The following is a 14,442-nucleotide window of genomic DNA, read 5'->3' as shown; positions in this document are numbered from 1 at the left end:
ATATATATATATATATATATATATATATATATATATATATATATATATATATATATATATATATATATATATATATATATATATATATATATATATATATAAAGAAGTTAGAACTCGAAATTTGAAGTTTAAGACTAAAGAAGTCCATTTTTTTTTATACGGCTCTGCTTTAGATTCAGAAAATGCAAATTAAATTTAGGATTCTTACCTATGTTTTGGGAGGTGGAGGAACAAGAGGGGAAAAGCCCGATTGGATCCCAGTTATGCTAGCGTTAAGTTTCTTCATAGTTTTAAGATCCCAGGTGTAGCAAATGGAGCAGTGCGTTCCAAGTCTTGTGGTCCTCGTCACTAGTTTGGGTTTTACAATAGTGTCAGGAAGGATCGTCGGAGATATCAATGAACCATCTCCGGCTCTTCCTTTTGCTTGGGTTTGCCCGTCGAGTTGGGATACAGCTGCGTAGTTCATCAGCACCTCCTGACCAGTCAGTCAACTGCCTGAGGAATTGAAGCCATGCGCGCGTTCACTGTGAGCGTTACAATGTCGAAGATCGTGCTTGTAGTGTCAGCGGCGTTGGTGTCGGCGGCGCAGCTGCTCTTGGCCGCCGCGGCGGGCCAGATTGGGCTGCCCGGCTGCGCGACCGCCTGCGAGGACGTGAGCGTGCCGTACCCCTTCGGCATCAGCCCGGGTGCTACCTCCCGGGGTTCAACCTCACCTGCGACACCAGCCGCACGCCGGCGCGCCTGTCCCTCGGCGGCGACGGCACCCTCCAGGTCACGGAGATCTTCCTGGACAACGCCACCGTCCGCGTCCACGGGCCGGCCATAGACAGAGACGTGAGATCGCCTGCCCTCGCCGCCAGCACGTGGGGCGGCCAGGCGTGGGGCCTCGGCGGTGACGCCCCCTACGTCCTGTGGGCGGCGGAAAACGAGCTCGTCGTCACGGGGTGCGACCTCTTCGTGGACCTGCGGCTCGCGGGAGACGGCTTGGTCATCAGCAGCTGCGGTCTGCACCACCGGAGCTCGGTCTGCACCATCTGGAGGCAAGAGGGCGTCCGTTGCAGGCAGATTAGGCGATGGCATCGGAACGGAGTCCGGCTCGGGCGCTCGGTTGACGGTCGAGTTGCACTGGTAAGCGAAGCCGCGTGGTGCAGGTTGAGGACGACCCGTGCCGACGGTTCGCTCGCGGTGGATTCTGGACCCACCTGTCAATGACGGTAATCACAACAAATCAGGTACTAGGCCTATCCGTTAACGAGATTAAGTTGGACCAAACTAAAGAAGCCATGATTACTGAATAATAGGTAAGATTTGAGATGACTTGTTTGCCGTAGATCGCGTATAGAATTGTAATAAAAGATTAAAAAATATTTCATGGTTGGTAGCGCCACCAACTTTTTACAGAATGGAATTGTTTTCGATCTCTGAACCCGCACACAGCCAATCTTTTACAACAAGTTCAGCTTTAAAACTGGTCTAACAAAAGTAAAGATAAGCAAAGTCTATCACCGCTGGCCCCAAACCCCTCGTCACCACCGGTTTGAGGGACCGGCGTCCGGCAAATAAAAGTCGACGGTGAAAGTGATTTTAAAAATTAAAAAAACACGCCTGCAGCACTGGATCCAGCCGCCGCTGGAGCCTGGAGTGCCACGCGGGCCGGATCCGGCCGCTGCCACCGCCGCTGCTCTTCACCCCCACGCGCCGTCGTAGATCCGCTCGCCCCGGCGCCACCGCAGATCCGCGCTCCGCACGTCGCCACAGATCCGCCGCCGCCGCAGATCCCTGTGCCCCGCCGCCGCTTCTTGCCCCGCCGCCGCTCCTCACTGCCACGAGTGAAAGGCGAGCGAAGGGGGAAGGAGAGGGGCAGCTGAGGAAGGGAAGGGAGGGAGAGGAAGGGAGGGAGGTAGGGGGCCGGCGGAGGGAGAGCGAGGGAGGGAAGCAGATGACGGAGGGAGAGAGGAGATTGAGGGAGGACAGGAAGGAGGAGTCGAGGAGATTGCGGGATGGATGGCCGCAGACATGCGGAGGGGGGAGGTTATGTTGGCAGGCGGGTAGGCGGGCGTGGGAGGGAAGGGCTGCGGACGCCAAATTTCTCAAAACTGAGTTGCATGAAAATTTCGGATCCGAGACACCCCCTTCACCGGCGGTTTGTAATACTGTCCGGCGGTGATAGCTATCACCACCGGCTCGTTATTTGACCCGACGGTGATATATCACCACCGGTTTATGGTTCTACCGCCGGATCATGTAAAAAACCAGTGGTGATGAGTTATCACTGCCGGTTTGACAAAATCCAGCAGTGATATAGGCGGCGGTGATGATGGTTTGTGTAGTAGTGTCCATCCATTCTTAGCAAAGGTATTAAAGTGATGACCTCCAATGCTTTGCTTGTCATATAGATAATTTTCCTTATGTCTTCACGCTGCAATAAGGACCAATATCACAACTAATAAGCTGCCCTGAATACTGCCCGCATAAAAGAAGTGAACCGTTTTTTTTAAAAAAACCATATCATTGCGAGTACCAAATAGCCCTCATAAGTGCAGCAACCCCCACAAAAATCAATCTTCTTTTCTTCTTACCTATCTTGGTTAACCAATTCCTAAGCATGTGAATAATTAATCTAGGTGGAGTTAACCCAGTAGCAATATGAACAATTCTCCAAATAGCTTTAGCATGCTGACAATAAAAAATAGATGTTTAATTGTCTCATTAATTACAATCATAGAAACAATATTTTTGACTACCTCTTAGTTAAATTAGTTAAATTATCGTTTGTTAATATTACACGAATCAAAGGAAGATTTTTATTTTTAGAGATATCTTCAGCTTCCAAATAAATTTATTTGTAAGAGGATATTTTGGTTCAACAAATACTGGTACATAGACTGGACTAAAAAATAGCCGTGTTTATGTAGACCTCAGTTGAAAATGTCCCTCTCATTAGATAGCTGGTAATTATCTACTTTTGCCGGCAGGTCATTCCAAGCACTGCGTTTGGTTAATAACATTTATCACCGTAGTGTGGGGATAATGGGTAATATTATATAGGCTAGGGTATTGCTCTTTAAGTTGTTTGGGGTCTACCTAAGTATCTTCCCAATATCTAGTTTGTCGACCATCTCTTATTTTGAAGGTCCCACATTGTTTGGCCTCTCCATAACAAAAGATTTCACTATTACGGAAGTTTATTTTAAGGCCTTATATTTTTTCAAAGACAAAACAGTAATTTCATATTTTTTAGCTTGCTCCAAATCATGATCCATGAACAAAATTGTATCATTCGTATACTGCAGAATAGACAACCCTTCGTTCGCAAGGTCAGGAATGACTCCTCTAATTTGACCATCTTACTTTGCCCTCTTAATTAATATAGAGAGCATGTCTACCACAAATTGAATAAGATGGGTAACATAGGATCACCTTGCCTGAGACTTTTTTTTTGGAAGTAGTGCCTAATGTCATCATTAACTTTGATGCCCACACTCCCTCCCAAAACAAATTTTTCAATCCATGTACACCAGTTTTTATTGAACCCTTTAATTTTGGTCAAATATAAAATGGTTTGACTCTAAAAAAAATTGAAAAAAAATTGAAATGACTTGTAATTTGAAATAGAAGGAGTATTACGGTGTGCCAGGGGTTTTAAAGTAACGCGGGAGTTTCGAGAGGTCATCTTCAATTAAAAATGTGGTCAACGGTGTCTTGCACCATAATAACCACACTGATCTGATGCGTTGTCGTACCTCACTTTTTCTCTCCCCACCTCCACATCATTTCAGTCTAACTAGTTCGCAGAAAAGCTTGCTTATTTAGCTCCATGTTAGTTTGCTTAACATGCTTTTAAAGCAATTATATTGTTATAGTACTCAATATTCTACCACGTTAATATTGAACTCTTCGGAAGCTGTGTTTTCCAAACGCCAAATAAGATTAAAAAATGGCCTAAATTTTTGTGCACATATATATCCATACTTTTTCCGTACTCAATATTCTACCATATGCTAGAGTAATATCATAACACATACTCCATATCCACAATACTTTTGATGTGGGTTTCAATAATGTCAGAACATATATATGATTCACCTTTTCAATTAATCCTGCCAGACATCAACGAGTGTGCATTTCCAGATAAATGCTATGGCAATTGTAAAAATATGCCCGGCAGTTTTCCATGCCAATGTCCTGAAGGAACAAGCGGTGATCCATACCGTCAAAATGGCTGCACAAATTTGCATGCGTCACATGCAGGTAATATAGTCGATGCCGCAACTTCTCATTTTAAAATATGCACAGTATGTACTTTTGCATATAAGATTCTTATTCTGCGTATAGATTTTAGTTTTGAGGTGTATTTGGATATAAAAAAACTGAAAAGGTTCTAATTTCTTCTAAACTATTACACCCATGTATTTGCTTAAACTTTTGATTTTGGTCTTCATACCGGTGCAACTAGACAGAGAAGGTGGCGCGGCAACAGCGGGCACAATACAATAATACTAATGAATAATTTCTATATAGGATTAATTTGGAGTTGGTTTGAAATCTAAATGAACTATTTTATAATGTTTTCCTAGAAGAAGTTGCTTGCGTTTTCTGGTAATCATATATTCACGCAACGCTTCTATTTATTCCATAGAATTATTGTAAATTTGTGTTGTTTCAGTGATAATATCTGGCAAAATATCCACTATTAGAACCTACCCAAACAGAATTAACTAGAAAATATCCAATTATTTCTAAAATGTTTGTTCTTTCGGTATGATAAATTATTGTGCCTTTCTGTAATCCAAAATTGATACTTTAGGTACATATATTCTCAGGCCTTATCATTGCACTAGGAATCGGAATTGGAACAGGACTTCTCATTCTAGTCTTAGGCAGTGCATTTCTAGTGCACAGAGTCAAGGCAGCAAGGAAGAAAAGACTAAGACAAAGGTTCTTCAAGCAAAATCGTGGGCAGTTGCTCCAACAACTGATATGGCAAAGGGCAGATATAGCTGAGAGAATGATGATTACTTTGGAGGAGCTAGCTAGAGCCACTAACAACTTTGACAAAGCTCGTGAGCTTGGTGGTGGAGGGCATGGCACAGTTTACAAGGGAATTTTATCAAGCCTCCAGTCGAAACTGCTAGAGCTCTCACATATCTTCACTCCTTTGTTTCGATGCCAATAATACATAGGGACATCAAGTCTCATAATATACTGCTCGATGATAATCTAACTGTGAAATTGTCGGACTTTGGAGCTTCAAGGTATATCCCTGTTGATCAATCTGGGGTGGATACAGTTGTGCGAGGAACATTGGGTATTTGGACCCTATGTACCATAGCACAGGGCATTTGATCGAGAAAAGTGATGTCTACAATTTTGGCGTGCTCCTGATAGAATTGCTTACCAGGAAGAAGCCTGTTTCCTATGGGTATGCACATGGTTACAGTCTTGCAAAACATTTCGTTACTCTAATCTCAGAAGGAAAGCTATTTGACATATTGGATCCACAAGTGACCAAGGAAGGGGATGGAGAAGTTGTTGATGTCGCTCTACTGGCAGCAATATGCGTGAAGTTCGATGGTGAGGACCGGACCACAACGAGACAAGTCGAAATGGCGCTTGAAGGTATTCATGCCTCAAAGGAGGATGTTTCGACGGATGATGAATCGGAGAACTGGATTCAGGTGAATGATGCAACGGTTGGAGAGACGAGCATAGAGAATACATGCCGGGATGAATAGTTGTTATGGAGGAACTAGGTAAGGAGATTTGTTTGGAATACCAGTATCCTGGCCTGGCCATCGCCTAGGATCTTCATGGTCAAGGAATAGAAAATGGTCAGAAAAAAAAAACCCAAGTGTTTGTCGGGCCAGGAAATGGATCCAGCTACGCGTCAGGGATCAAGTGCTCCCATATTGCTGGAGATGAAGGGGGATCCACTTCTTCTGCTGAGCCATCGCGGTGGGGTCGGCTGCTCACGCTGGGATGGTGGCGGGGGTGGATCAACAACTTCCCCCTGTCGCCGGGCAGATGGCAGACGTTGCAAGCTCACTGACAAGCAACAACCAGATCACTTGCCTGGAAGCGATGAGCCGGCGGAGTCCTCTCCGACCATCTTGTCAAACGCTGGAGCTCGCTGTCAGCAACCATCAGCAGGCGGAAGAGGGGAAGCTACAAGCCTGCAACTCCGAAGCGCGGGCGTCTTGGAAAAAGAAACTCTGAAGCGCGGGCAACGGGGAGATGAAAGCAGGCAGGGAGCAGTTCCTGGACCAGAGAGAGAGAGGCGGCCCAAGGTGCGCGGGTCTGGGAAGCCCAATCCACGTTTGGTGGCGGGCGAATGGGTCAATGCGTAGTTGGGCCAGCCCAGTTTGTAACCTGAGAGGGGTCCACCACGTGGTCCTGGTGTCGCGAATGGGTAAATTTGATCCATCATCACAAACCTGACAAAAGAGGGTCACCTTTAGATCTGGAGCGCCCGTCATCTCTATTTTTGTTTGGTGATGATGGTGACGGAAGGTTGAGACGAGAGCTCTGCAGAAGACTCTTCCTGCAGATTGTTTGCGGTCACTGTACCTGAATTGATTGTTTGTCAGTGACGAACCATCCGTGCTGCTCCTGCTGCTGTTGATATTCGTTTTGAACCGCTGTTATCTAGCTAGCTGTTGTTATTTTAGTGAAGCGATGTTGTGATGCGGTTGGCAAGCATTCAGATTATCGAGAATGCGTTTGCTAAAATTCTCTGTGATGCATGTGGTTTTGCTGGCACGCAATACCATGACTTCACTTGCATTTGGATCTTTAGTCCGGATTGAAGTTCATATCGCATCGAATATTCGGAGGTTAATTAGAAGGACTAATTATAAAACTAATTACACAGATGGAGGCTAATTCGCGAGACGAATCTATTAAAGTTCATGATTTGACAATGTAACGCTACAGGTAAACATGTGCTAATGATGTATTAATTAGATTTAATAGATTCATCTCGCGAATTAACCTCCATATGTGTAATTGATTTTGTAATTAGTCTATATTAAAACTTCTAATTAGTATCAAAATATACTATGTGACAGCTAACAACCAAACGGGGCCTTCGTAGGCTTATCGTCTTATCCCATTATAATGTCTGTTATCGCCAGTTATGACACCAAATGATCAAAATTCTCAAAAGCAGATTTCCCTAAGTTCTATAAAAATTTCACTACACGAATATAAACAATTTCATGAAAATCTGGTAAAATTATGTACACGTGCCACGTGAGACACGAGAAGCACAGAAGCATTCTCCTCATCAAACAACCACATTCAGACAACGCGAGAACGCTCCTCAGGTGATCGTGGGCTCGTGGCTGTGTTCACAGCTACGTGTTCGCTATACTGTGATCTTACCTCCCAACAAATGCTTAGGCGAACCAACAGCATAGACTTCTAAACCTAGAAAAAATATAACTTATGGCCTCGATCACAAATCTTTTCCTCACTAAAATGAGCTACCAGATTTCCGGTGCAACATTTCTCTGTCATCTGTGAGGTTGATCCTCGGGCATCTGGAGCTGCGGTGGGCTCGACATGATGTGCCCATACACAAACTCGTTCCATGTGTCTGGCACGCCAGGGAGGCACCAGTGGATGCAGTCCGCGAACTTCCTCGGGTTCGCCTTCTGCTCCGCCGTAAGCAGCTTCCCCTGACGCAGCGTGTGTACAGAGGTGTGCGCGTCCTTGCGGATCTCCGACAGCGCAGTTATGTTGATGAAGTGCACCGGCACTTTCTTCATCGACCTCGTCACGCGCTGTGCGGTCGCAAAGAGATCCCAGTCCGTGCCCACCTCCAGTTTTTTCGTGTAATTGATTGCTGGCTGTGTCTCAGAGAAGCATTTTACGGCATTAGGGCTGCCCCAACCTTCACTCCTGCACCAAGACAATGAATGTGTCATCAGTGCTCAGACCCAGCATCCTCAGAGTAGTACATTTGTGCAACAACAATAGAGCATTACAGAAACATACAGTTTGAAACAAACAGCATGCTGGGAGAATTTTGAATCAAGATGCGGATACTTACTGCATATGTACAGGTGACACGCTCATGAATAAGACTGTTGTTCTCTTAGGATCTATGTGCGTTTCTACCCATCTAGACCATGTCTTGAGGACCTTTCGGTATGCAACGACACGTTCTACTTCATCATACTTAACATGCTTCCTTGAAAAAGATCCACCATGCCTGTAGTAAAAGTAGCATGCGTAAGCATTGGAAAATGGCAAGCATATCCATAACATAAAGATTTTCCATCACTCCTAAGGTTGGTCTGTTGGTCACACAAACTGTTTTCATTCTTCACGAGGATTGCTGGATTGATGTCTGCAAATACTTACACTGTTTTCATCTGTGGTGTGTTCATCCACCAAATGTAAGTGTTGAAGATCAAGTAGTCCACCCCTTCCCAGTTTGCTGCATGCTTCGCGATTGATGTTGGCTTGATCATGCGGTCACTGATGCTATGAATGTCTGGATCATCTGAGTTTGACTCAACTAGGAAAGGAGCCCAGTAGAACTCAACTGTTGCATTGTATTCCTGAAACATCCCAAGTAAATTATTAGTACCGGATTAACCATAAGGTTCATATTTTATCAAAAAAACATAAGATTCGTAGGTGATGATAGAGAAAAAAACTCGGCATAAAAAATTGAACATTGTTATCCTTTTACTTAATTATTGAGGCTGGTAGTGTGATTTATTACGACAAACACCATTTTATAAGGCTGATTCCAGCTAGATCTTCAATGATGATTCCACTAGTTGATGTGCATATGTTAAGTATGTACTTACCTGAAGATGGAACACATTCAGAGAACCATTCTTAACAAGTGACTTTTTGTCCCATGGAGCCTCTGCCTGGACCAGGCACACCATGGACTCCCACTGGTTCCGATTCAGAGAATCCCCCACAAACATCAATCTTTTGTTCCTTAGCTTCTCCAGAAGCAACTTAGCATCAAATCTGTAACAAAATTGTCAAAAACACCCATCAGTTTCATGACAAGGTATGCACAAGATACACATGAATCTACTTTGAAGATTTTTCTTAGGGAAACATGCATTTGACAAGATTTGTCAAGTGAGTTTTCACAACACTCTGGTTGAGCCACAAATCTATCCATGGTTTTTCATCAGCGTCTTTTATAAAGTTTAACATCCACTAGATCAATTAATGACGATAATTAAATGCATGAGTGATGTACAGTAACTTCAAGCCAGGAAGGCCCACATCAAAAAACACCGCAATTCATTTACATGAGTGATGTATAGTAACTTCTCTCCAACTTGAAATATACTGCCATGATCCCATGGTGGGGACATTGAACATGCAACAAAACTCACTTGTCATAGAATAGACAACACTGCACATGCAACAAAACTCACTTGTCATAGAACAGTACAACAGACATGAAAGTAAAAACTCTACAATCATTCAACCGGATGCACAAAAGGTTTCTCTGGTTTCAGTAGGATGGTAAACTGTGAATTCCAGGAAGTAGTTATGGCACCAGTTGTGTCCAGATTCACCAGTGGCTACTAATCGGTGCATCTAAATGTGGAGTCTAACTTTCTGATAAATTTCCTCTGTTTCAAAGTTCTCGTAACATGTAACAGGGGACATATTGGATCAAAGAGCATGCACTACATATTTAAGAAATGCATTACCAAAATATATGAAGTAGATAATACTGTGAGTAAGCTCAACAGTTTGTAGCTGCATGCATGTGAAAACAAATAAACTAACATTTAATAAACTGTGATGTGAGTGTAACTACTTGTACTCGATGCGATAAATGTGAGCCCAACCCTAACCTCTGAAAGGTTCTGGAGTATATAAAAGTATTGCTCAATTATTAGTTTAGCTCGTGTTTTGATTACTGATTTAGTATGAAGTCATTCACCAATTTAGCGACAAAAAATTAGAAATGCAAATAATCGTTAGAAGTTAGTTAGAACTAGAAGTTGATGCCATGTCATGCAACAACTCCCACTTGTTTTTTTGAGATTCCAAACCTGTTACTTCCCCACTCAACAACTTTCTCTAACAAACGGAACTTCACTATCAACCAATAAATTGCTTAATCTATTCAAAGAAAGACCATAGCTGATATGAGTGCGGTCTCTTTTTCTCATCAATTATAGCACCTAACAAATTAAAAGTACCCTGATATACAAATCTTAGTTGCCAAGAAACACAGCTAATGAGTACAAGCTTCAACAGATCAACTTCACCTAACGTACTCTGCAGTCTTGATGCAGGGCAACCCTGCACAGCTACTTGCATTGATGAAACTTCTAAGGCTACTAACAACAAGGACAGAACTACGCAAAAACTAAGCATGATCATGGACAGCCATTGCAACAGTAAGATGAAAGGGTTACATCTTGACAAGGCTACCTGTGAAATGCTGGCAATGCTGGAACTACTTTGTTGTTTTTTCATCTGCACTAACTAGTTGTTGTCACTAACTCGCTACAACCATGACACGTTGGGCAATGGGGTAGTATTTTGTAGTTAGCAATGGTACCAAACATGGAATCGAACAAGATGAGGTAGCCAATACACCTGTACTCCTTGCGCAATTGCGCATCCGCCAAACAAGTTGTGCGCATCACCACGTCCACACAGACCGCAACAAGAAAAATAAGACCAAAAGACCCCTGCAGCCCCCCAGATGCAGACACGGATCCGCTCAACTGACGCGGCTCTCGAACAAAAAAGAAAGCGCGAAGTGATCTGGCTGCACGCAGCCGCCCATGCGGAGCACGCAGCCACCCCCGCTTTCCAGTCTGCGAGCGAAAGCGCGCACGCACCCACCCAACCAAAACCAACTACGCGCGCCGGGCCGTATGTGAGTACACGTATACGTGTAGAGATACACGTATACCGTAGCTGTGGAAAGGGGAAAAGAGAAAGGGAAGGAAATGCAGTGGCAAGCAAGCAAGGAAGCAAGGGGGAGGCGGCCGCCGCCACGTACCTGGGGAGGTCGCAGCCGTCGGGCTGCCAGCGCCACTTCTGGTAGTCGTCGTCGCGGCGGCCGTTGCGCGTGCAGGTGACCTGCTCCGTGAGGAAGCTGCAGCCGGACTCCTTGTAAATCGGCGCGCGGGTCTCGTCGTACACCCAGTGGCCCTTGTACAGGTCGCACGTCCCTTCCTGCCGCTCCTCCTGCGCGGAGCCGCCGCCCTGGGCCGCTCCGCCTGATTGCACCACCTCCTCGATCAGCGGCGCGTCCTGCAGCGAGCTCCCCGCCGTCGCTCCGGGCTTAGCCACCGCCTCAACCTCCGCCTTCTCCACCTGCTGCTGGTGCGGGGGCGGTTCGGGCCGATCCGTGCCCTCCACCGGCGCCGACTCCGCTCCCTTCGCGGGCGGCGCGCGCGCGCTTGCCGCCTCCACGGCCGCCGCCGCCGCCTCCTCCTGCACGCGGAAACAGAAACCAGCACCAGGTAGGTGAGTAGGTCTAGCTTAGAGCCGCCAGCAACCAACCTACCGACCGACCGGGAGAAGATAGCAGGACCAGGAGCAGTGGGCGCTCACCCTCGCGGCGCTGGAGACGGCGGCGGCGTCGTCGGAGGAGAGCTTGGCGTACGCCCTCGGGCCGCCGCCGTGCCTCCGCAGCGAGGCGGCGATGTGCGCGCTGTCGTAGAGCACGGATACCCCCAGCAGCGCGGCGAGCGCGAAGACCGCGGCCACCTGCGCCCGCCTGCTGGGCACCCCGACCGCGAGCGGCCCCGCCCCGCCCTTCCGCCGCGGGATCCGCATCGCCGCCGAACCGAACCGAATCGAATCGGGCGAGCACGGGGTGAGGGGGGCCTCGCCGCTGGGGAACAGGGGGATTCCGCGACCGCGGCCTCCTTTATTTCCCCCGGCCCGGTGGTTTGATTCGCCTCCTCCGCGGCGGGGGGCGGTAGCAGCAGGGAGGCACAGCGGCAGCTTTCCTTCGCTTTGCTCGGTTTCCTCGACGTTTATTTATGAGGCGGGGCACGCTCTTCAAGAGGGGAGCGGAGGACAAGCGGGGTGGGTGGGGGCCCTCCCGGGTGTGAGGGAGGGGGGAGGGTGGCGTGTCGTGGGTAGTCTAGCTCGCACGGCGGAATGCGTGGAGGGGGTTGGGCGCTTTTGGCTGGCTGCTGGTGCTTTGCGAGCTGAGCTCGATGACGCTGGTCCGGATAAAGAAGGTTAGGGGTGGATTAATTATGGCCCAAAGCGCACGGTAATTACGCGATCCTTCGCTTGCTGCCATGCAGGCAGATGGTCTGGGTAACGGTCAAAAGTGGCGCACTGCTCTATGCGACCGAGACGGCTGGCTTTGAGATTGTTTGGTGTGTCACGGAAAGGATGTAACTTATAAAAACCCCGTGGGTATAGAACTATAGATAAGTATCTCGTGTTTCTATATTGTAGTTGTCTTTTTTAATTAAGAAAATTATCCGACGTGGAACGTTCACCAGTAAATGTCTACGACCACAAATAAACAAATCTGACCACCTAGTCCGGAGGTACATGAGTATTTAGACTTCACGTCTCAACACGAGGGTCAAAGAAAATAAGAAAGCAAGCCAGTAAGAAAGAAAGCTAAAAAGACTAAACTTCAAACTTCTTCTATGCTCTTACTTCCACCTAGCCATGGGCCTTGTGCAGCAACTAATCCCTCCCATCTATCATTTTCTTAGAAACTTTAAAAGTTAGGATGATCCTGTTCCACGGCCAACTGTTTCCTGTCACGTAGAAACGCACTTAGTCAATCTCTACCATGCACACTGGCATTACACTGAAACTGTCATCCCTCCAAGCTGAACGGGTACCGTCATCCAAGGACTCCAAAACGGCACCTCAAGAGGAAAGCGACGTCAAGACGCCGCCGCCACCCGAACCTGCTTCGGTTCTTCAATTTCACCTGGAAAAAGTCCACTTTGCTGGCTGCTGCCAAAGCCGTCGCTCATCGTCTGCCGCCCTCTGTCCGCCGCCGCCGCCATAGAGCCGAGCCACGCTTGCCTGTAGCCGCCACGGACCACGTACAGGCGGATCTACCGTGAGCTCCCCATGGTGGCGGTCACCGGAGTCTAAGATGCCCTCCCTCGAGCTTAGCCCAGGAGAGATATGCTTTCCTCTATTTAAAATGGTCTCTTACATTTAGATCTAAAAAAATTAGGTAATTTTGTTGTATACTAGCGGAGCAAGGCACTGTAATATCGTAATAATATTATCAGGCACTAAAAAGATACAGAAGAACTTATCACGTGACGCCAAATATTATACGCTGGTGTATTTGTCAAATTGCTGGACAAGCGTAGTGATGAATTTTTTGAACCATCATTTGGTCCGACTACACTAAAATTGATAGACTACTTATACCATCCGAGGGAAAAACTATACGCTACCCCAATCTATTGCAAGTGAACTACTAATCTCCTAACTAAAAAATCAAGCACCTTCATTTTTACAAACATGTTCAAATAATGGTCTTGTATGGTTTTGCATAGCGTTTTCCCCACCATGTCATACCATGCCGACATAGGCCTACTTGTCACTTGTTAGGGTGGAGATGGACAAGCACACGCTTTAGTCAACACCCCTCCTTACTCCCCCTCCCATCATGCCATGTCCTCACCCCATGCGCTGGGAAGAGCTAGACACAAATACAAGGGGGTGCGCCACTTCAGTATACATAGAATATTCAAGTAAACATGGTGAAAATTCAGATGTGATAAGTGATTATGGATTCTTTCAGATGCGGTCGCACCTGGTACCAACAACGTAGTAGCTCTGCTCCTGATGTGCAACTCCCCTATCTCGAGGTGGCACACCACCGATGCTAGAGCCTTGTCCCAAAATTCCTTGGCGCCAGCATTGAGCTACGTAACAGTGTAGGGCAGGCGGCAGCTACTCCCTCCGTCCATAAATATATGTCATTTAGGACAATCCAGTGTCCTAAACGTCATGTATTTATGGATGGAGGGAATACTTCCTAGGCACGGCTTGTGGCACAAGTTGGACTACCCTAACCTGCTATAGGGCCACTCCTTCCTCGGCTTCGATGGTGACTCCAGGTATGTTAGGGAGAGGTTCTCCTGTTCTGGGTTGGGAGAGACGATCTATGAGATCGATAGGTTTTGTTGCTCGGAGGTGAGGGATATAGCTATCGTGAAGAGGACTAACAGGTTCCTGTACCAAGGGTACCCTCGGGGAAGGGATTCAAGGCAGCCAAGACGCAAAAAGGCCAAGGGCCCAATAGCGAAGAGGCATGCTAGAGTGAAAGGACCGAGATATCGCCTAGAGGGGGGTGAATAGGCGAGATGATCAATTTATAAAACTTCAACCTACTCAGTAGCACTACCCAGGACAAACCGGTCAAACCGGTTCACCAGACCAGTCAGACCGATCCAGGGAGGGTGGCACACAAGTGCTGCTCCA

General features: G+C 46.7%; 1 protein-coding gene and 1 pseudogene across 1 annotated transcript; one reads left to right on the top strand and one right to left on the bottom strand.

Annotated features, from left to right (window-relative positions):
- The first annotated feature begins 4,218 nt into the window (after positions 1 to 4,218).
- Positions 4,219 to 5,735, top strand: LOC101757419 (annotated as a pseudogene).
- Positions 5,736 to 7,155: 1,420 nt separating this feature from the next.
- Positions 7,156 to 11,793, bottom strand: LOC101758227 (protein trichome birefringence-like 28). Its single transcript, XM_004962319.3, has 6 exons — positions 11,569 to 11,793; positions 11,012 to 11,448; positions 8,823 to 8,994; positions 8,368 to 8,567; positions 8,054 to 8,215; positions 7,156 to 7,902 (listed from the first exon to the last, which is right to left on the bottom strand). Exons 1-6 carry the CDS (start codon positions 11,791 to 11,793, stop codon positions 7,515 to 7,517), a joined length of 1,584 nt encoding a protein of 527 aa, XP_004962376.1. The 3' UTR covers positions 7,156 to 7,514.
- Positions 11,794 to 14,442: the final 2,649 nt, after the last annotated feature.

This window comes from Setaria italica, chromosome III (genome assembly GCF_000263155.2).
Source record: "Setaria italica strain Yugu1 chromosome III, Setaria_italica_v2.0, whole genome shotgun sequence".
NCBI lineage: Eukaryota > Viridiplantae > Streptophyta > Magnoliopsida > Poales > Poaceae > Setaria > Setaria italica.
The sequence above is the reverse complement of the archived record's forward strand: the minus strand, read 5'-3'. Positions and strand labels throughout refer to the sequence as shown.